Below are 20,804 nucleotides of genomic sequence, written 5' to 3'. Positions count from 1 at the left end.
GTAATATTAGCCTCATTGAATGATTTTGGAAGGATTTCCTCCTTTTCTATTTCATGGAATACTTTGAGGAGTATTGATATTAATTCTTCTTTGAAAGTCTTGTAGAATTCGGGTGAGAATCCATCTGGTCCTGGACTTTTCTTGGTTGGTAGACTTTTGATGTTGATTTCCATTTCATTATTGATCTGTTTAATCATGTATGACCTCTTGGTTCAATTTGGGTAGGTCATATGTCTCTAGAAATTTGTCAATGTCTTTGATGTTTTCTATTTTATTAGAGTATAAATTTTCAAAATAGTTTCTAATTATCTTCTGTATTTCCAATGTGTCTGTTGTGGTATTTCCTTTTTCATCTTGTATTTTACTAATTTCAGTTTTCTCTTTTTCTCTTTGTTAGCATGGCCAAGGGTTTATCTATTTTATTTATTTTGTCTGTCAATTTTTTCAATTGTTTCTTTTGTTTTGATATCATCTCTGATTTTAATTATTTATTGTCTTCTGCTTTTTGTGTTGATTTGTTCTTCTTTTTCTAGGGCTTTGAGATGTAGTGTTAGGTCATTTATTTGTTGACTTTTTATTCTTTTAATGGATGCACTTTCCTTTTAGTACTGCCTTCATAGTGTCCCAGAGATTTTGATATGTTGTATCAATTCTCATTTACCGCTAAAAAAATTTTATTTCATCCTTGATTTCTTCTATCCATTCATCATTCAATTGTGTATTATTTAGTCTCCATTTGTTATACTAGCTTGTATTTTTTATTTTATCGTTAATTTCTAATTTCATTGTGATCTGATAGAATGCTCTTTCTCTCTCTCTCTCTCTCTCTCTCTCTCTCTCTCTCTCTCTCTCTCTCTTTCTTTTGTTTTTACCAAGAGTTGCTTTGTGGCATAAGATATAGTCTGTTTTAGAGAAGGAACTGTGTGCTGCTGAGAAGAAAGTATATTTGCTCTAGAAATCTCTCCTAAAAGCTATAGATCAGACACTCAGTATTCTTGTAGAAGAATATTGGTCAAAACCATAAATTGTACTACCCCAAATGTTGTAGAGCCACATTGTTTGTGGTAACCACATTTCACTAGTAGGCTGTTATTTGTTTGTTTTGTTTGTTGGTACTGGGAATTGAACCCAGGGGCTCTCAACCACTAAGCTACATCTTTAGCCCTTTTTTACATTCTGTTTAGAGAGAGGGACTCACTAAGTTGCTGAGGGCCTCACTGAATTGCTGAGGCTGGCTTTGAACTCATGATCCTCCTGCCTCAGCCTTCCAAACCACTGGGATTACAGGCATGCACCACCACTCCCAGCACTAGGCTGTTTTAAAGGATATAGAGCTAAGTTTCAGCCTGGACAAATCATAAATACATATGTTGTACTAAAAGCAAATTGCAAAGGATTTACACAATATATAGAGTATGATACCATTTATAAGGAACAAGAATTTATATGTGTATAGTTTTAAAAATGCAGCTATTCTTTAGAAATGTCAGTGCTATGAAAGAACAAAGACAGCAAAGGAGCCTTCAAAATTAACATGGAGTAGAGAGAAATGACAACTAAATACATCTTTTTTCCTCTGAACTGAGGAAAAGAAGGCAATACTGCAAACATTATTTGGGATGATGGAATGTATGTTTGGACTATGAATCAGATGGTGGTCATGTGATACCACATGAGACTGGTTTGAATAATGATACTATATAATATAAATTGCTTGAGGCTGAGCTCTGACTAGGTTAGGGAATGTTCTTGTCCTAAATGGTTTAAGGGAAAGGAGGATATTTGTGTGAGGGAAAGAGCATGAATAATAAAGCAAAGGGCAAAATGTAGACTTTGGCAAATTTAATGAAGAGTATATGGGAGTTCTTTGCAGTATCTGTTAAGTTTTTTCATGAGTGAAGTAATAAAAATTTTAGTTACCAACAAGTGAAAAAAGATGCTTTGTGCTGTTTATTGACATACGAAATATAAAGAGCAACTGATGGAATGTCTTCTAATTTCAGTGGAGAAAGTCTTGTGGTCCAGGCTCCAGCAGCCTGAGCAAAGGCCCAGAAGCCAGTATGGCAAAACTGTTAAGATTTATGTTGAGTGATAGGTTCATGAGTTATTAATATAGTATTATCAACTTTATGTTTGAAATAAAATTTTAAATGTAGTTACAAAATTATGAAAAAAAAATATATATATATATGAGTGGTAGTATTATGAAGCCTTCATATTTTCTTTTTTAAAGAAAAAATGTTCAGGTTTGGGTTTGTGGCTCAGCGGTATAGTGCTCACCTAGCCACATGCAAGGCTCTGAGTTCAATCCTCAGCACCACATAAAAATAAGTAAAAATAAAAATATTAAAAAAAAAAAAGAATGGAGCCAGGAGGTAGGGAAGCTACCATGAGCATTTAAAAAAAATGTTCATAATAGTAAATAAAGTACAAAATTATGGAAACAAGATGCCACACTTTAAAAATTGTGTGTGGGGGCTGGGGTTGTGGCTCAAGTGGTAGTGCGCTCGCCTGACATGCCTGAGGGCACTGGGTTCGATTCTCAGCACCACATAAAAATTTAAAAAATAAAGATATTGTGTCTACCTAAAACTGGAAAATAAATATTTAAAAAAAATTGTGTGTGTGTGTGTGTGTGTATGTGTATGTATGTATGTATACTTATGTTGTTAATCCGGGAAGGACAATATCAAAAGTATTTATACTCTAGGGCTGAGGTTGTAGCTCAGTGGTGGACACTTGTCTGACACATATGAAGCACTGGCTTCAATCCTCGCACCATATTAAAAAATAAGTAAAATAAAAGGTTGGTGTTTTTTTTTTTTTTTCCTGTGTGGTGCTGAGGATAGAAATCAGTGCCTCGCTAGGCAAGCACTCTACCACTGAGCCACAACTCCAGCCCAAATAAAGGTATTTCTTAAAAAAGTATTTATACTCTAACCTATGGAATTATAGGTAACTTTAATATTTTACAATGTATCTTCTAAATTCTTCAGGTTAAACATATGTGAATTTTGTCATCCCAATAGGGAAAAACAACTTAAAGTTAATGGCCATTTGGGCTCATTCAAACTAGCCAACTAGGAAATGTAGACCATGTCCAGCACTACCTGCCACCCTCTGGGTCCTGTGCCACCCATGCCTGGTGCCCTCTTGACAGGTCATGTATTCCTTGCAGATTGGCTTCACCACAGACCCTCGGATGGCCCGTTCCTCCCCATACCCCACTGATGTAGCACGTGTGGTGAATGCCCCCATTTTCCATGTGAACGCAGATGACCCTGAAGCTGTCATGTATGTGTGCAAGGTGGCAGCTGAGTGGAGAAGCACCTTCCACAAGGATGTGGTTGTTGATCTGGTGAGTGATGCCAGGGTGAGAATGTCTAAGGAGAGCATTGCCTACCCCCTTGCTATTAGTATCTGAATCTCCTCAGGGCTCTCTAGAGTGCCAGGCTTCATCTAGCTCCAGAATGTTCATGCCAAGCCCCATCCCCAGATACTCTCCAGGTAGGAGCTGTGGGGGTGAAGAGAACTATTTATAAGCCCATCTGGTCCTTTGATGGGACAGCATGGTGAATAAAGAGTTCATACTCCCAAATCACTTTCCTTTTATCTCATTTGATAGAGCAACTCTTCTGTGTGAAGGAAAGGTTCCTATTCTAGAGGAAATTACACTGAGGCAGAGTAGACACCTGACGTGTTGGTAATACACAGTAAGATAGGGCAGTTGCCCCTATAGCGCTTTTTCTTGAGACTAGGCATGGTGTCTCAAGTCTTCTCTTGCTGCTCTAACCAGGTATGTTACCGGCGCAACGGCCACAATGAGATGGATGAGCCCATGTTCACACAGCCTCTTATGTACAAGCAGATCCGCAAGCAGAAACCTGTGCTACAGAAGTATGCAGAGCTGCTAGTGTCCCAGGGTGTGGTCAACCAGCCTGAATATGAGGTGTGTCCTGGCAGGCCTCACACTAGGACCCAAGTGAAAGCATGTGAAATATTTACTACTGTAACATTTCAGTGCATAACTTCTTGGAGCATCTAAACTACTAAAACGCTTTACAAAGGAGATGAGCCCTCAAAGGAGTGTTTTGGGGAAGAGAAGGGTATTCTAGAGATAGGGTAGTGACTGTCCAGTAAATTTTCTCAGTTGACACAGATTATGTGGGTGAGATGCAAGTGAATAGTTCAGTTTGGTGAAGGGCCCAATGTGATCTGGACAGGGAATTCTGGCAAAGTAAGTGAGAAAGCCCCTATAGGACATAAACTGTGAGATGGTAGAGCAGACCAGGGTCCATAAAGGACAGTTGCTAGCAACATAAATCTGGAGCCCAGTCCCCTCAGGGCAGCATAGGAACTGTGTGAATTGAACCAATTTTAAGAATGTAGGGGTCAGAGCTGGGCTTAGTGGCACACACCTATAATCCCATCTACTCCAGAAGCTGAGGTCAGCCTGGGAATTTAGCAAGACCCTGTCTCAAAATTAAAAATATAAAAAGGACTGGGGGTATATCTCAGTGCTAAAGTATCCTGTGAGCAATCCCTAATACTCAGAAACAACAGCAAAAAAAACAAGTAGGGTAAGGGGCTTAGAGTCAACAGGATCTTCAGCCAACAAATACAGAGAAGAAACTTATCAGGAGCAAGAAGAATAGAATGTTGTAGATGCTCACAGATCTTAAAAAGGCTGTACATTTTGTGGAGGAGCGGGCTTGGAAGCCGGTGAGTCTTGCAGGGGGGTGTAGGGGTGTGTGTGGCAGGGGTGCAGTGTATGCCAGACAGGGTGTGATGGGCCCGTGCAGTGGGAGTGTGCTGTGCTCACTTGATTTTTCTGTGCCTGACCCTCCAGGAGGAAATCTCCAAGTATGACAAGATTTGTGAAGAAGCATTTACCAGATCCAAAGATGAGAAGATACTGCACATCAAGCACTGGCTTGACTCCCCCTGGCCTGGTGAGTGAGGAAGCAACATCACAGATAGACTCCTTTGAGAATCTGATGGGACTATGAAACCTCTTCCCAGCAAAAAAAACTCCCACTCCTGCTTTGACCATAACATACAGTGTGTCTACCGTTGCAGCAAAGCCCCCTGTGGGCCCCAGAATGCTCTCTGGGGAACATCATCCAGTCTTCACTATCTCTCACTTTGGGTCTCTCCATAGTCATGTTTTTGTCATAATTCATTTCCTGGAAGGGAGCAGCACTTCTGATCTGCTCTACAGACATCCCTTCTAAAGCAGGTGGTGTGCCTTAGCCTGTCCTTGCTCTCTTAGGCTTTTTCACACTGGATGGGCAGCCCAGGAGCATGTCCTGCCCCTCCACTGGCCTGGAGGAAGATGTTCTGACCCATATCGGGAATGTGGCCAGCTCTGTGCCTGTGGAGAACTTCACCATCCATGGAGGTAAACAGTGCTGCATATGGCCCAGGCCAACACCTCTGGGGCCCTACAGAGACCCACAGCATGCAAGGCCTCTGGGGTATGATCCTCCCACTGCTCTCAACAAAGTCCTGCACTTGCTATGTAGCAAAGTAGAGACTGCATAGTAACCACTTGCTCAGCAAGTCAGGAAACCTTGACACTGTGGGTAAAGAAGGTTCTATCCTTTCTAACTGGAGCATAGGAAGTGAGGTGGCCTGAGCCTGACATTTTGTGAATACTATCTCTCTCCAGGGCTGAGTCGGATCTTGAAGACTCGCAAGGAGCTGGTGACAAACCGGACTGTGGATTGGGCTCTGGCAGAGTACATGGCATTCGGTTCACTCCTGAAGGAGGGCATCCATGTCCGGCTGAGTGGCCAGGATGTGGAGCGGGGCACCTTCAGGTACCATTTAGAGGCTTTTTTACCTTTTAAAGTCAGACGGAATGGAGGGGCTCTGGTGTGTATTTTCCAGAAAAAAAATTGTTGCCAGAAAAGTTACTGATTCCTGGCTGTTTAGGCTGCCTTACCTTTTCCTTGATATATTATGGATGCTTCTGTTAAGTACTAGGCAGGGTGCCACTTGCAGTAGCTGGCAAATACCAGGTTGCTGCTGATGAGTCTGTTGGTGCTGCATCTGTCAGTTACCTGATAGATCAGTTGCTCCTGTTTATTAATCCTAATGTTCTGCTTCAGCCACCGCCACCATGTGCTCCATGACCAGAATGTGGACAAGAGAACCTGCATCCCCATGAACCACCTATGGCCCAATCAGGCTCCCTACACTGTGTGCAACAGCTCACTGTCTGAATATGGTGTCCTGGGTGAGTGCCCACCACCCCCCTCATCCACAGTCCTCATTGCCTGGTGGCTGATGTCTCAGACGTGTCTTTCTTTTGTGTCTGCATTATAGGCTTTGAGCTGGGCTTTGCCATGGCTAGCCCTAATGCGCTGGTCCTCTGGGAGGCCCAGTTTGGTGACTTCAACAACATGGCCCAGTGTATCATTGATCAGTTTATCTGCCCAGGGCAGGCTAAGTGGGTACGACAGAATGGCATTGTGTTGCTTCTGCCTCATGGCATGGAGGGCATGGTAAGTCCCTACTTTTTCTCACAAGACCCAGACCTGGGGAAGGACTTGCCTAGGAGCCCCACCCCAAAGACCCAAGTGTCTCCTGGCATTTTCCACCCATCTTAGTTGGAAATGCCACTTTGAAAGACAAGAGCGACTCATCTGGATGCAAGCAGCATGTCTGTCCCTGCATGAACAATAGTGATATTGATGCAGACCCTTCCCTCCAATGCATGCAGGCGTCCAAGGGACACTTGCTTTCCTCACAACCCCCACCCCCACCTCCACACCTTGTAGGTAGGAGGGAGAGGAATTGAATGAACTCTGCCCTTGGCAGAGGAAAAAAAACAGAAATAAGCTAATAAAGGAAGAGAAATAGCAAGTATAGCAGATATCGGCATGCAAGAACTTCCAAACTCACTTGTATGTCTGGTTCCAGGGTCCAGAACATTCCTCCGCCCGCCCAGAGCGTTTCCTGCAAATGTGCAATGACGACTCAGATGTCCTGCCAGTGAGTAGAGTAGGCCTGCTTCCTGGGACATTTGGTGGGGACCTTGGGAAGAAAAGTTCATCTGATTGTTTTGAGGTGTCAGACCTTGGTTTGGTTGTCCCTTCTTTGTTCTGGGAGCTTAAGTGGGTGAACCAGTGTGGCCTCATGCCTACTGGTCTCCCTGAAATGAGTGGCTTTCTAAGGGCACAGAAAATAAAGATGCAAGAGCTACTTTCCATTTGCCTCCTTCTGTTGCTGAAACCACAGAAATTGCCGTGTAAACAGACTTCAAAGGGGAAAATTTGGGGATAGTGTTAAAAAGCTCAAAGAAGGGCTGAGAGTACATACAGTGGTAGAGTGCTTGCCTAACATTCATGAGATCCTGGGTTCAGTCCCTAGCATCACCCCCTCCAAAAAAAATGCTCAAAATTATTGAAAGTCAATTGTAAGGAATGTTAGAATTGTCTCCTAAAATAGCATCAGTCCCAGGGGTTGGGGTTTTGGCTCAGTGGTAAAGCACTTGCCTAGTACGTGGTTCGATCCCCAGCACCACATTAAAAAAAACAAAATAAAGGTCTTGTGTCCATCTACAACTAAAAATATTTTTTAAAAAAATAGCATCAGTTTATGCTGGGCCTTCAGGTGGCTACAAAAGGTTAAATGGGGCTAAGACTTAGGATGTGGAGATAGTCCTGTGAGCTTGCTTGCTCCACTGTACTCATTAGTGTCTGCTTGAGCCTCCAGGTGAGTTAGGTACCTGAGAGTGGAGCTGTGAGGCCTCTCTGCCCCCATGTGGTCCCAATCTCCCAAGCAGAATGTGCAGTGCTGTTGCCTGACCTCTCATTCCTTCCAAATTGCAGGACCTTATGGAATCCAACTTTGACATCAATCAGCTGTATGACTGCAATTGGGTAGTTGTCAACTGCTCTACTCCGGGCAACTTCTTCCATGTGCTTCGACGGCAGATCCTGTTGCCCTTCCGGAAGCCGGTCAGTGGTGGAGTCCCCCTACTTTGACGAAGTCTGGCCTCAGAATGACTTACCCCTACTATATTGGCACAGAGAAGAAGGGCTCCTCTTACTCTGAATTGATTAGCTGGTGCCTATAAAGGGAGTTATGGACATGATGTGGTGTCAGGGAGCCAGATCTCCCACACACATACATATACATAGCTGGGTCTTCACATGTTGCTAAGCACAACATGCAGAGATCAGAGGAGAGTGTAGGCCCCAACACATTGGAAAGAATAGATGTGTGAGCAGGTCATCATAGGTAGTGTACTGAGTTCTGGAATAGAGATGAGCCCCTTTAGGATCCAAGGGAGTAGAGGGACCCCAGGAAGTAGTTCCTGAGCTGGGTGTCAAAGGGTGAGTAGAGCTAGGTAAGTAGGGCCAGTGGGAAAAGTGATCCAGGCAGAGGAAGGAGTGTGATGAAAGGTCCAGGGAGAACCCTGCTGTCCTGGGATACTGCAAGGGTGAGGAGTGTAGGGGGCTTGCAACTCATGCATCACCAGCAGCTTGCATCCCAAGGGACAGGATAGCCTCGTGCTTGGCCTCTCGTAACATTAAATGGGCTGAGGGTATATTTGCTCTGTGACTACCAAGGAGAGGCTCAGGGCTCTTTCCAATAGGCCTGAGGGCTCAGGACTGGGTCAAGACTGCCCTGGAGAGAATGCACACCCATTGAGGGGAGGTGAACAGCAGAGAATGTGTCATCTGCTTTTTCCTCCTCTACCTCTTCTGATTGAGGCTCTGTTTATTACTGGGAAGGCAGGCTGTGTTATCCGTCTTGAGGTCATAGCTTAGGTGGCCTTTGCTTTTTACCTTCCTTCTAGAATTTTCGTTTTGGGGGCAGGGCCCCTGAGAATTGAATCTAGGGGCACTTTACTACTGAGCTACTTCCCCAACCTTTTATTTTTATTTTGAGAGAAGGTCTTGCAAAGTTGCTTTAGGGCCTGAGTTACTGAGACTGGCCTTGAACTTGTAATCCTCCTGCCCCAGCCTCCAAAGTTGCTAGGATTATAGGTGTGTACCACCATGCTCAGCTTTCTGTAGAATCTTTAAGACCCAGTCCATCATGAGCCTATTCTGTCTTTCAGTTAATCGTCTTTACCCCCAAATCCCTGCTGCGCCACCCTGAGGCCAGAACCAACTTTGATGAGATGCTTCCAGGTAGGTGTGAGGGGAATGGGCATTTCCTGGGAAGGTTCTTTGCTATTCTGTGGGGCATGCAAAGCTTTTATTTATGAATCTCCGTGAGGTTTTGGTCAAGGGGTCAAGACCCAGTGCCCCAGGACTACACTTAAGTGAGTCTAAGATTATTATAAGTTAGGGCTGTTGCCCATGGTGTCCTCCAGCAGCTCACCCCAGACTCAGAATTCCAGGTCTCCTAGCAAGCCCTGTGGGATAGGAAAAGACATGGGAGGTGGTTCTGTGAGTTCTGGTGTGAAGTGAGGCCAAGGCTTGAGGTTTCATGGACAGTGGCAAGCAGGGATTGACAGCCTGCAGCTGCCCAGATATCCCCAGGGTCCACAGCTCCTCCTGGCCACCAAGTTACCTTATGTGAGTAGAATCATATAGTACAGTGACAATATAGACGGGAATGGGACCCAAGTGTAAATATGAAATTTATGTTTCATAAATGAATTGTATCTTTCATCTGTACACATGGCCTGAGGGTATTTTTATTAATACTTTCAGTGAACCTGCATTTTGATTGCAACCTATCACATGAGGTCAGATGTGGGATTTTCCACTTTGGGCATCATGTCAGCACTTTTGGAGTTTTTAATATTAGGGATGTTCTCCAGGTATGGTGATGCCTACCTATAATTCCAGCAACTCAGGAGGCTGAGGTAGGAGGATCTCAAGTTCAAGACCAGCCTTGACAATTTACAAGGCCCTGGCTCAGAATACAAAGGGCTGGGGATGCAACCCAATGGTAGAGAGCACGTGGGTTTAATCCCCAGTACCAGAGCAGAAGAAAAAAATATTAGGGCTAAATGCAATGCATGTACCTGTAATCCCAGCACCTGAGGCAAGAAAATCCCAAGTTTAACACCAGTCTGAGTGACTGTGTGAAACCCATGCATAAAAAATAAAAAGAACTAGGGATGCGGCTCAGTGGTAGAACACCCTTAGTTTCAGTCCCCAGGCAAAAAAAAAAAAAAAAAAAAGATAGGAATGTTTACCCTGTATTTGTATGTGTGTTCGTGTGTTCATTCCTAGTACTATACTGAATCCAGAGTTAGTTATACATACTAATAGAAGCACTCTACCACTAAGGTACATCACCAGTCTTTGTTGTTTTGTACTGGGGATTTCACTCAAGGGCAATTAACCACTGAGCCACATCCCCAGCTCTTATTATTTTTTATTTTGAGATGGGTCTCACTAAGTTGCTTAGGCTGTCCTCAAACTTTCAATCCTCCTGCCTCGGCCTCTCAAGTCACTGGGATTACAGGCATGCTCCACCACACCCAGCTCAAGTTCTTTTTAAATTTTTTTCATTTTAAGATAGGAATTCGCTAATTTGCCTGGACCTCAAATTTGTCATTCTTCTGCTTCCACCTCCCAAGTAACTGGGAGTATGGGCATGTACAATTTCTTTTCTTTTAAAGGGTAAACAATATTCCATTCTGTGGCTAAACCACATTGTGTTTATCTATTCATTGATCAATGGACACTTGGGTTGCTTCCATATTTTAGCTCTTGGGAATAATGCTGCTTTGAACATGCGTATACAAATATTTCTTTAAAGCTCTGCTTTCAGTTCTTTTGGGTACATACCCAGAAGTGGCATTGCTAGACCATATGGTAATTCTATTTTTGAGGAACTGCCAAACTCTTCCACAATGGCTATGCCATTTAGCATTTCCACCAGCAGTGCACAAGAGGAATTCAATTTCTCCACATCTTTCCCAACATTTCTGTTTGTGTATGATTAGTTTTTCAGTTTGTTCATTTGTTGTTTAATTTTTGTCCGGTATGCTATATACTTGTTATACACAATGTGTTTTGCAAAGCACTTACGGTCTGAGCAGATCCAGGCATCAGAGGCTGGTGAAGTGGAAGCACCTCAAACCCTCAGAAACCAACTGGGGCATCATGAGCATAGCCCTATCTCATGGATCCTCCCTTCACCCACAGCAGTAATTCCCTATCCATGGGAATTGTCTTATAGGAACCCACTTTCAGCGGGTGATCCCGGAAGATGGCCCTGCAGCTCAGGCCCCAGACAAAGTCAAGAGGCTTCTCTTCTGCACTGGCAAGGTGTACTATGACCTCACCCGAGAGCGCAAGGCAAGGGACATGGCAGAGCAGGTGGCCATTACAAGAATTGAACAGGTAAGGGCAGGAGACACGGCATCTGAGTGCTATTATCCGCCTTCTGGACTATCAGGGATCTGGTGCCTTTGTAGAATATTATTTACTGAAGTTGGGAATCCTTAGCGCTTGACTTTTCTCACCTAGAACAATGACTGCCCTTTCTGAACCTCAAGCCTCCCTCCTGACCTTGCATGCCCTGTGAACATCCCTTTCTTGATCTGATCTGACCTTGCTCTCTCCCAGCTGTCACCATTCCCCTTCGACCTCCTGCTGAAGGAGGTGCAGAAATACCCTAATGCTGAGCTGGCCTGGTGCCAGGAAGAACACAAGAACCAAGGCTACTACGACTATGTGAAACCAAGACTTCGGACCACCATCGACCGCGCCAAGCCTGTCTGGTGAGCAGGAAGGGCCTATAGGACCTTCCCTCAGGCTGATGGGCAGTATGGGAGTATGCTGGAGAGGGAAAAGTACCCACTGTGACCACTGCCTTACTGTTCCTTCTCAGGTATGCTGGCCGGGATCCAGCAGCTGCTCCAGCTACTGGCAACAAGAAAACCCATCTGACGGAGCTGCAGCGCTTCCTGGACACAGCCTTTGATCTGGACGCCTTCAAAAAATTCTCTTAGACGCTCCAGGGGTTTCTTGGGCCACAGACCCCCCCACACATCCATGATGCCCATTGCTTCTCAACTAAAGAATAGTGCCTCAGCGCTGCCCACACCTCTGCCCCTCTCGCTGTGCCACACACCACCACCCAGCCCTGCTCTCATAGGAATTAGACTGTTGTCCCCCTTGAGTGCTTTGCTGACCCTCCCCCATTCCAGATGCTGTCCAGCCTGTGCAGACTTCTCAAGCTGAGCAGCTTTCGTGGAGGCAGGGGGAACAGGAGAAGGAAAGGGAGCCCCACAGGATGGTCTTGGGGAGGGTCAGCTCTAATCAAGCCCCTCCCCACCATATCATCTCCCAAGCAGAAGCAGGACCTCAGGTGACTTCCCAGGGTGCTGGAGTCTTTGTCACCCAACAAGGCAAGATCCTGCACTGGAACTAGGAGTTGCTTTGCTTACTGGGGCCTGGCCTAATATATTAAGCCCCAGAGGAATCATAGCTGGCATGGTAGGCCTCAGCCGTGGGGTGAGATGAGAATAACAGGGAAGTGGGGGAGCCCTTGACCTGACCTGGCACAGTGGGGTTAGGTTCAATTGTGCAGTGACCATCTCGGCTGCCTTTCCCTTCAAGGGTTCTGGGCTGTGCATGGGGTCATGCCCCACCCATGCTGTCCGGGGCCTGGCAGCCCCTGGAGCCCACAGACTCCCTGTAGGGCCAGTAGCCCTCTTGGGTCCCACAGTCAGGGCACTGACTGGCTGTAGCTATTGGTCTTGCTGACCCCAACTTCCTTCTCAGACCCCCCACCCCAACCACTCCACTTTTCTTTCTGCTCTTTCCCTTAAACACAATGGAGACTTTCAATGCATCCTTTTCTTTTCTGTGCCAAAGCAGGTCAGAGGCAGGAGAGAGGGATGGGTGAGGGCTGGGTGGGCCAAGGGGCCAGCTGCCCTTTGTTCCTTACTTTGACCTTCACAGGGACAGATCTGATTTATTTATTTTGGTTAAAAAAGAAATAATAACTTTGCATTGTATTGGCTTGACCCATAAACTAAGTTATCCATGGACTATCTGCTGCTGTTCTGTGTGCTCCAACTTCTCCCCAGGGAACAGGCTCAGCCAAGCCTCTCTTAACCTGCCTGGGTAGCAGCCCCTCCTTAATGGATGGGGAGTGCCAGCCACCACCTGCTCTGCTTCACAGTGCACCAGTGGCCCTGTACAACCCCTCACATGAGTAAGGTGTAGATAATTGCAGCCTCTTTGAGCCTTCTCTTCCTTGGGTCCACCTAAACAAAAAGTGCTCTGGGCATCTGTTTCAGCCAGTATGCCTGGTAGGCTTATCTTATTGACAGTTATTAGCCAAGCAGCTCTTCCTACCTGGAGGTGAGATCTCATACCAACTCAAATTCAGGGTTCCGCCTGGTAAAGAACCCAGTCTCCAGCCCATACCAAGCAAGCCAAACCCTGGCCTGCCATGGGGTCCTGGACCCAGCACCTTGCTCTCTAGGTAGTACCTGCCCTGACCTTTACCTTGTCACCTCTTCAGAATCTTATTTCTCCTGCTGTCCTCTTGCAGTGTGACTCAAGGATCTTGCAATCACAGCATGACTGGCAACTGTACCAGGAAAAACAGGTTCCTGGTATGGGAACAGCTGCCCTATCTGCAGAGCTACAAAGGTCAGGGTACTCCTTTGCATCTGGCTGTGGTCATCATACACTCCCTGTATCTGACATGGTCCACAGGCAAGGGTGGATCAGATGTACATAAGCTGCCCTGGGCCTGGAAAGATTTCTGGCCTGAGTCCTACAGAGGATCATGACATTCACCAGACTCCATCCTTTGTCTGGGTGTTGGGCCTAAGGCAGTTGCCACAGCCATGGTGAGGCTCACATTTCAGGCTGGCAGGGATGTAAGACATCACATGAACAGAGCCTAGACTGATTCTGAGGGCCTGAGAACATTTCTAAGAAAGGGGCTCAGGTTGATTACTGAAGCAGCTCAGTGTGGTGACCCTTAGATCACTGACTACAGGCCCTTCCAATTGGAATTACTGGAGTAAGCAGGGGAATCTCAATGAGTTCTCTACATGTGGGTCTGCAACCCTGGATACGCAAGAAGAGAACTTGGTAAGAGCTCTGGAAAGACCGGGGACAGTCAGGCCATACAGTCAGATGCCATTGCTAATGGATTTTACTGCTGAACAGAGTACTCAACATTACCAATCAGGTGGTTCCCAGTTGATTTTGTTCTGCTTCACTTTTTTGCCATTCTGGACCAAACAGGGTGCATATGTTAAGCAAGCACTCTACCACAGAGCTACACCCCAAGTCCTCTGCTTCAGTTTTCAATTGTCCTCTTCCCCCCAAATGGGAAAAGAACAGTTGTTAGAAGAAATTCCATGTAGTCTTGGAAGCATTCTGCATGTTAGATGAGACTAGCGGGCTGGTATTGGCTTTTGTGTGTGCAAGTGTGCTATGAAGAGAACAGTAATGACACAGGGCAAGGCCTTGGGGCAGCAAAAGATAGGGTGGGGGTAGGCATTGAGGGGTGTTATGTGTGAGGGGCTGAAGCACAGACACACTGCCTGGACTTGATGCCCACTTACCTGCACCCACCCTTTGCTTGAACTGAAAGTACAGGGAGGCCTCATCTCAGTCTCTGAGGTGTTCTCAAGGCTCCTCAATTGTTGCCAGTGGGGTAGGGCAGACAAGGATGCTAAAAACCTGCCCTACCTGTGTCACTGTTAGGACCAGAGTCCAAACCTGATATGACTTCCTTTTTCTTTTCTGGATTCAAAGGCCCTTAATATGTGGACCAGATACAAGTCAGTGAGATTATCAGCTTGCTCCGTGAGAACAGGGGCTTCAGAACCAGGCCAGAGATCTTGTAGTACCCAATTGTGTAACACCTGTTAGATGAGCTAGCACCTTGCTGAAGAAGAGCACCACTTGTTCCATGAATTCAAGTGTGGTCCAAGCCCTAGTTGCCTGGGGGCAGCCAAGTGATAGCTTAGGCTTCACCATGTCCTAGTTTGTCCACAGTTGAGGAAGAAGGATGCTGGCACCACGAAGTTGACTGGGAGGCCTAGCACACTAATTTCCTTTCCTTTAGTGAAAACAGTCAATTGCAATGAATATTCAGTACTCCTTAGTAGTACTAACTTTGGTGATAGTAAGTTCCCCATTGAAATAGAATTCAATCAGGATTGAACTGAACAAAGACAATAGATGATTGCCGGGCACAGTGGTGCACTCCTGTAATCCCAGTGGCTCAGCAGGCTGAGACAGGAGGATCTCTAGTTCAAAGCCAGCCTCAGCAAAAGCTAGGCCCTAAGCAACTCAGTGAGACCCTGTCTCTAAATAAAATACAAAACAGGACTGAGGATGTGGCTCAGTGACCACATACCCCTGAGTTTGACTCCTGCTACCTAAAAAAAGGGATTCTGTGATCTTCCCACCAGCGATTTTCCATACAAGTATCCTTTTTGCAAGATCTAGTGTTCACACTGTCATACCTGGTTTACTTCATCCCCAAAACAAATTACCAGAGGCTTCCACAAATGAGGTATCCTCTCCAGCACATCTGCAGGGGTTGCTTTACCTGAAGCCCCATGGCCTCCCCCTCCTCAAACACCTCTTCATGTTCCCCCGCCACCCTAGCCAATGGGCTCAGGGCCACAGCCTTGACATCAGGTAGCCATGGGAACCACTGAGGTTCCCCAAATGCCCAGGTAAGTCCAAACCCCTGGCCAATGTTCTTACCCTGTCCACTTGGGTCAGGAGCTTGTCAGGCTTGGGACCTACAGAAACCATCTCCTTGCCAACTCTCACATCCCAGAGCTGGAGCTCCACAGGGCCAGGACTGTCCTTAGGGCTCCTCAGCCCAGTGGAGTTCCTGCCCTGCCCTGACCTCTGCCCTGTCCATCTAGGAAACCACCTTGGTAGGAATAGTTCTGCTGAGGAGAGGTCTAGGCAGTTGGGTGTGACCACCTGAGGGAAGCACCAGCAATTGGGGCTGTTCCCTTCTTGCTGGCCCTTTACCTCATTTTCTTTGGGCACCTCTAATGTCCCAAGTGCTGACTCTTGGCCTTAAGGACAGGGTTTAAGCATTTCAGTTCAATGAAAGGTCTGGGTTATAGATCAAGGGACAGATTTTTCTTAATTCTGGAGTCGGCAACTAAGGAACAAAGTAGGAAGGTAAAGAGGGAGCTCTGTGAACATCTTACGAATTCAAAAGCCCTGAGGTCTGAGGGACCAGATGCCACCTGCACCCAAGGTGTTGGAAATGAGTAGGTAGAGCCAGGTACAGGGGAAATAAGTGGCAAGAAGACTGACTCGCCCTGCTGCAAGAAACCAAAAGGCAGATCACAGGGGTGGCAGAAAGCAAGAATATCAGGGAGGCTTTGAGATGTCAAATCAGAGCCAGGCATGTGCTCCTGGGGACTGGTAAGACAGTGGGAAAAAGGAAAAGGACAGGAACAGGTACCACCCACCCCCAGATTTCATCTACTTGTTAGCCAGACCAGTGGCCTAGAAGTGCCCCTCTTCTGCTGGTCTCTCCAGGGCCATATAGAGTCCAATTAGATCCTATGTCCCTTGTAGAAAGTCAGCAGCTCACCTCCCCACCAGTGGATCACAAAAGGAACCCTCCTTCCCCTCACTCCTCCCTTCTCACAGGGTACCAGGCTGCCCAATATCCTGCATTTCTGGAGAGGAGCTGGTACTATGTCCCGGCCTCTTCACATCCTGAGCCTGGGTCCCTCCCTTCCCCTTTCTGCAGAGTCTGCTCCCTCCCATCTCTGGCTTGGCTGGTGTCTTCCCAAATAAGCAGTGTGCCTAGCATGTGTCAGGGACTCCCTCAAGCCTCCAGGATAAAGGGAAACTGCTTGTCTATTGAGTTTCCCGTTAACAAGGGTGAAACAACAGCAGAGGCCAGGAGTGTGTGCAAGAGGGGCAGAGGGCTCTGGCCTCACATTTGCAAGTTGTCCTGTGCTTCTTCCAAGATGCAGGATCACAGCAAACCAGGTTCTGCTTAGATTTCCTTAAGCTGGATGGGCTCCCTCAGCCTCCTCCCAACACCTCAATTTCCAGTACACTTTCATTAAGCTGCTTCCTTGCTACATGCTGGGTACAGAAATAAGTGTTGGGAGACATGAACAAAGGGAGGCCTGACATGCTCTAGGACCAGGTAGCCAGACACCTACTCTTGGGACTCAAAAAATCACGTTCATTTTGGACATTTTAAGAACATTTCTTCCAAACTCCATCACCCAGAGGCTGGTCACTTCCAATTCCCCACAGACACTCCCAGAGTATGAACGCAGTACTCACTTTTCTGGAGCCCAATTCTTGGCCACCCTTAAGGGTTTTCTCTCCTCTATCATCCTGTGGTCCCCTCTGCTCATTTTTGACTCTACAGCAGGATGACAATGTTGCTCCTTCCTTTGTTTTAAAGCCCCTTAGGATGGCCCAGCCAGGATTTAGGATTGAGATGTTGCATTTCAATTAATGAACAGTTACACACTGATTAGCAAAGGTAACTGGTGGTCGTCTTGACAAGGGTGCTGGCAGATGTTAGGCAATGGAGGATGTACCAAGTAGAGAGAGTAAGTAACATCCTTGCCTTTGGAAACCTCACAGGGAGTCCAAGCAGGCAACACACATCTATACCTATGTGTGCACCTGTTGGATAGGTATGGCCTAGCCTCCCAGGAAGGCCCACACTGACTGCAGCACAGGCAGGGTAGTTAGGATGGGGGTTGTAGTCAATGACTCAGCCCAGGTGACTTGGGTTAACCTAAGGAGGGTTTTCAGATATTTCCATGCAGCGGGGAAGGAATATGAGGAGCACTCTAGGCCAGAAGCCATGAGCAGATATACAGGTGCCACATGTCATCAGACAGGGGGACAGTTAGGGGACTCAGGATGGAACACATGGGCAAAGTTCACATTTGGATCGTGTTACTGCCGGCAGCAATTGTGCATAGCCCTGGAAATGGAGGAGAAAAGCCAGATGCGGTGGTGCATGCCTATAATCCCAGCAGCTCAGGAGGCTGAGGCAAGAGGATTGCGAGTTCAAAGCCAGCCTCAACAACTTGGGGAGGCCCTAAGCAACTCAGCAAGACTCTGTTTTTAAACAAAATACAAAAAATGGCTGGGGATGTGGCTCAGTGGTTGAGCGCCTCTGAGTTCAATCAAAGGGTAGAAGGGAGGGAGGGGGGACAGTGAGAATGACTTCCAAAGAAAGTAGATTAGAAGCAGCATCCAGTGCTATCCTGGGAGATGTGTGGGCTCCTGCTGGACATGGCCATGACCGGTTTCTGTTCACTAAGCCAGGAAAGACAGACCCAGGGCTGAAGCTTATTAAATATTACACATAGGCCTTGTAGAATGGGGCTTGCCTGGGGGTGCTGGGGTCAGTTAATTGACAGGCCATGAGGGACAAAGAGTGGCAGGGTCCAGGGAAGACGAGAAAAAAAAAAAAAAAAAACTCCATCATCCAGATGATGAGAAAAATACAAAGACCACCGCTGGATAGGCTAGCCATGGTGCCCATTAGCCCACTTGTTCTCTGGGGGGACCTAAATATTCCCATGGGTCTGGCTGGGTAGTGTTCAGTGGGGGTTAGGGATGGCCTCTCCTATTTGGTGACCGTAAAGAAAAGGCCCAGAGTAGGTACTGGCTCTCAAAGGGTGACTTGAAAATACTTGGAAATCCCTGTGGCTTGTTCAGGGGTCAACAAAATCAAGTTGATTTTCAAAACAGACTTTTGCTTCTTGTCCGTGTGGACCTTTGCACTAATACTGAAAAGGCAAGAGTGCCAGTGGAATCTGCTGGCCCAGGACACCAAAGTGAGGCATCCCCATCATGTCCTGCCCCAAGATGCCCTCACAGAGCCTATTTAAATCCATTAACCCCTTCTAGCTTCACTTCAGAAAGTCCTTGACAGAGCAATACAATTATTAATTTTATTAAGTCTCTATCCTTAAGTACACATCCTTCCAGTGTTCCATGTGACAAAAGGGAACGAGGACGTGCCAGGCACCAAAGCTCAAATTTTGCCTCAGAAAGGTATTCCTGCAGTCCTGAGCAGAGCCACCTCACAGCTGTCATTGTATACTGAAAGGACAACCAAAGTACAAATTGGTTATGTACTCCCAGGGAGTGTGACCAACATTTAATCTAAAATCAAAGAAGTGAGGCTGCCACCTTAAGGAAAACAAACAGTATTTGTTACGAATAATATTCAAGCTTTTGTAAGAAAATGAGAATTTTGTAAAACTTGCATCACCGCCACCATCTTAGTGGTTTCTCTATATTTAAAAACATTTCTGATTAGTTTAGTGATGATATTGTGTAATTTTTGTGTAACATACTGAAACTTCAAATTTCTATAACTCAGTAAATCAATCTTCTAAATAACCAATATGTGATATTATGTATGTATAGATCCATTTAAAATGCAAGACAGGACATGACTGTTGATATAACAGTACAAAATGTGCAGTGATGTGGTTCCAGATTCCATAGCACAGTAACCTTTTTAAGAAACCATGTGCATACCTGGAATCCCAGCTACACTGGGAAGATGAGATAGGAGGATCAGGAATTCGAGTTCAGCTTGGGTAACATCAAAACTCTGTCTGCAAAGAAAAAAACCAACCAACCAACCATGATTGAATGAGTTTTTTTTTTTTCTTTTGCAAATGTCTTCTCCCGGTTTAGTTTGTCTTTTTATCCTACTGTATGTATGTATGTATGTGTGTGTATATATATATAAATGTAGAATGCTGCTGAGCACTATGGTGCAAACCTGTAATTCTAGCCACTCAGGAGGCTTAGACAGGAGAATAGTGAGTTTCAAAGCCAGCCTCAGGAACAGCACCAAGTAACTCAGTGAGACTCTGTTCTAAATAAAATACAAAATAGGGCTGGGAATGTGGCTTGTGGTCAAGTGTCCCTGAGTTCAATTCCCAATACCCTCCATGCATATATATATATATATATATATATATATATATATATATATATATATATAGAGAGAGAGAGAGAGAGAGAGAGAGAGAATGCTTCATGAATTTGTATGTCATCCTTGCACTAGAGTCATGCTAATCTCTGTATTGTCCCAGTTTTAGTATGTTTGCTGTGAAAGCGACCACTTTTCATCCTCTTAACAGAGCAAAAGTTATTACTTTTGATAAAGTCAAATTTATTGATATTTTCTCTTATGAATTGTACTTTTAGCATCAAGTCTAAAAAGTCTTCATACAACCTTAGGGTCCAAACATTTTCTCCTGTATTTTTATTAAAAAAATATATATAATTTTGATTTTACACTAAGTTTGTGACTCATTTTATTTTGTTTGTTTTTTTGTGGTGCTGGAGATTGCACCCAGGGACTTAGGCATGCGAGGCAAGCACTCTGCAAACTGAGCTATATCCCCAGCCCATTGTGACTCATTTTGAGTTAATTTTTGTGTAAGAAGTGAGGTTTAAGTCAAAGTTCTTTTTTTTTTTTTTTTTTAACCATGGATACCCATCTGCTCCAGGGCCATTTGATGAAAAAGTCATCATTCCTCCTTGAATTGCTTTAGTACCTTTGTCAAAAATCAGTTGGAACTATGTGCCATGGCATACACCCTTGTAGTCCCAGCTACTCAGAAGACTAAAGCTGAAGGATTGCAAGATTGAGGCCAGTCTCAACAATTTAGTGAGGCCATAACTGAAAATAAAAACAGGCTGAGGTTGTGGCTCAGGGGTAGAGTGCTTGCCTAGCACATGTGAGGCACTGGATTTGATCCTCAGCATCACATAAAAAAATAAATAAAATAAAAGTATGGTGTTTATCTATAACTAAAAATATACATACTTTTTATAAAAATGGCTGGGGTC

At 45.5% G+C, this 20,804-nt stretch overlaps 1 protein-coding gene and 1 pseudogene across 6 annotated transcripts in view; one reads left to right on the top strand and one right to left on the bottom strand.

The window, feature by feature from the left end:
• The window catches only part of Ogdh (oxoglutarate dehydrogenase), a 77,618-nt gene extending 64,639 nt beyond the window's left edge, over positions 1-12,979 (top strand). For all 6 annotated transcript variants that reach the window (XM_013355953.4, XM_013355952.4, XM_040291890.2 and 3 more), the window contains 13 exons: positions 3,179-3,358; positions 3,797-3,949; positions 4,850-4,952; positions 5,273-5,401; positions 5,672-5,822; positions 6,114-6,241; positions 6,331-6,509; positions 6,928-6,999; positions 7,839-7,967; positions 9,077-9,149; positions 11,161-11,324; positions 11,550-11,704; positions 11,815-12,979. In XM_013355953.4, the coding sequence (XP_013211407.1) occupies positions 3,179-3,358; positions 3,797-3,949; positions 4,850-4,952; positions 5,273-5,401; positions 5,672-5,822; positions 6,114-6,241; positions 6,331-6,509; positions 6,928-6,999; positions 7,839-7,967; positions 9,077-9,149; positions 11,161-11,324; positions 11,550-11,704; positions 11,815-11,935 (1,737 nt within the window). In that variant the 3' untranslated portion in view covers positions 11,936-12,979. The remainder of the gene's footprint in view (positions 1-3,178; positions 3,359-3,796; positions 3,950-4,849; positions 4,953-5,272; positions 5,402-5,671; positions 5,823-6,113; positions 6,242-6,330; positions 6,510-6,927; positions 7,000-7,838; positions 7,968-9,076; positions 9,150-11,160; positions 11,325-11,549; positions 11,705-11,814) is intronic.
• Positions 12,980-19,967: 6,988 nt separating this feature from the next.
• LOC120892074 (U6 spliceosomal RNA) lies at positions 19,968-20,067 on the bottom strand (annotated as a pseudogene).
• Between the last annotated feature and the right edge of the window lie 737 nt (positions 20,068-20,804).

This window comes from Ictidomys tridecemlineatus, chromosome 2, assembly GCF_052094955.1.
Source record: "Ictidomys tridecemlineatus isolate mIctTri1 chromosome 2, mIctTri1.hap1, whole genome shotgun sequence".
In the NCBI taxonomy this organism is placed as follows: Eukaryota; Metazoa; Chordata; class Mammalia; order Rodentia; family Sciuridae; genus Ictidomys; species Ictidomys tridecemlineatus.
The sequence above is the reverse complement of the archived record's forward strand: the minus strand, read 5'-3'. Positions and strand labels throughout refer to the sequence as shown.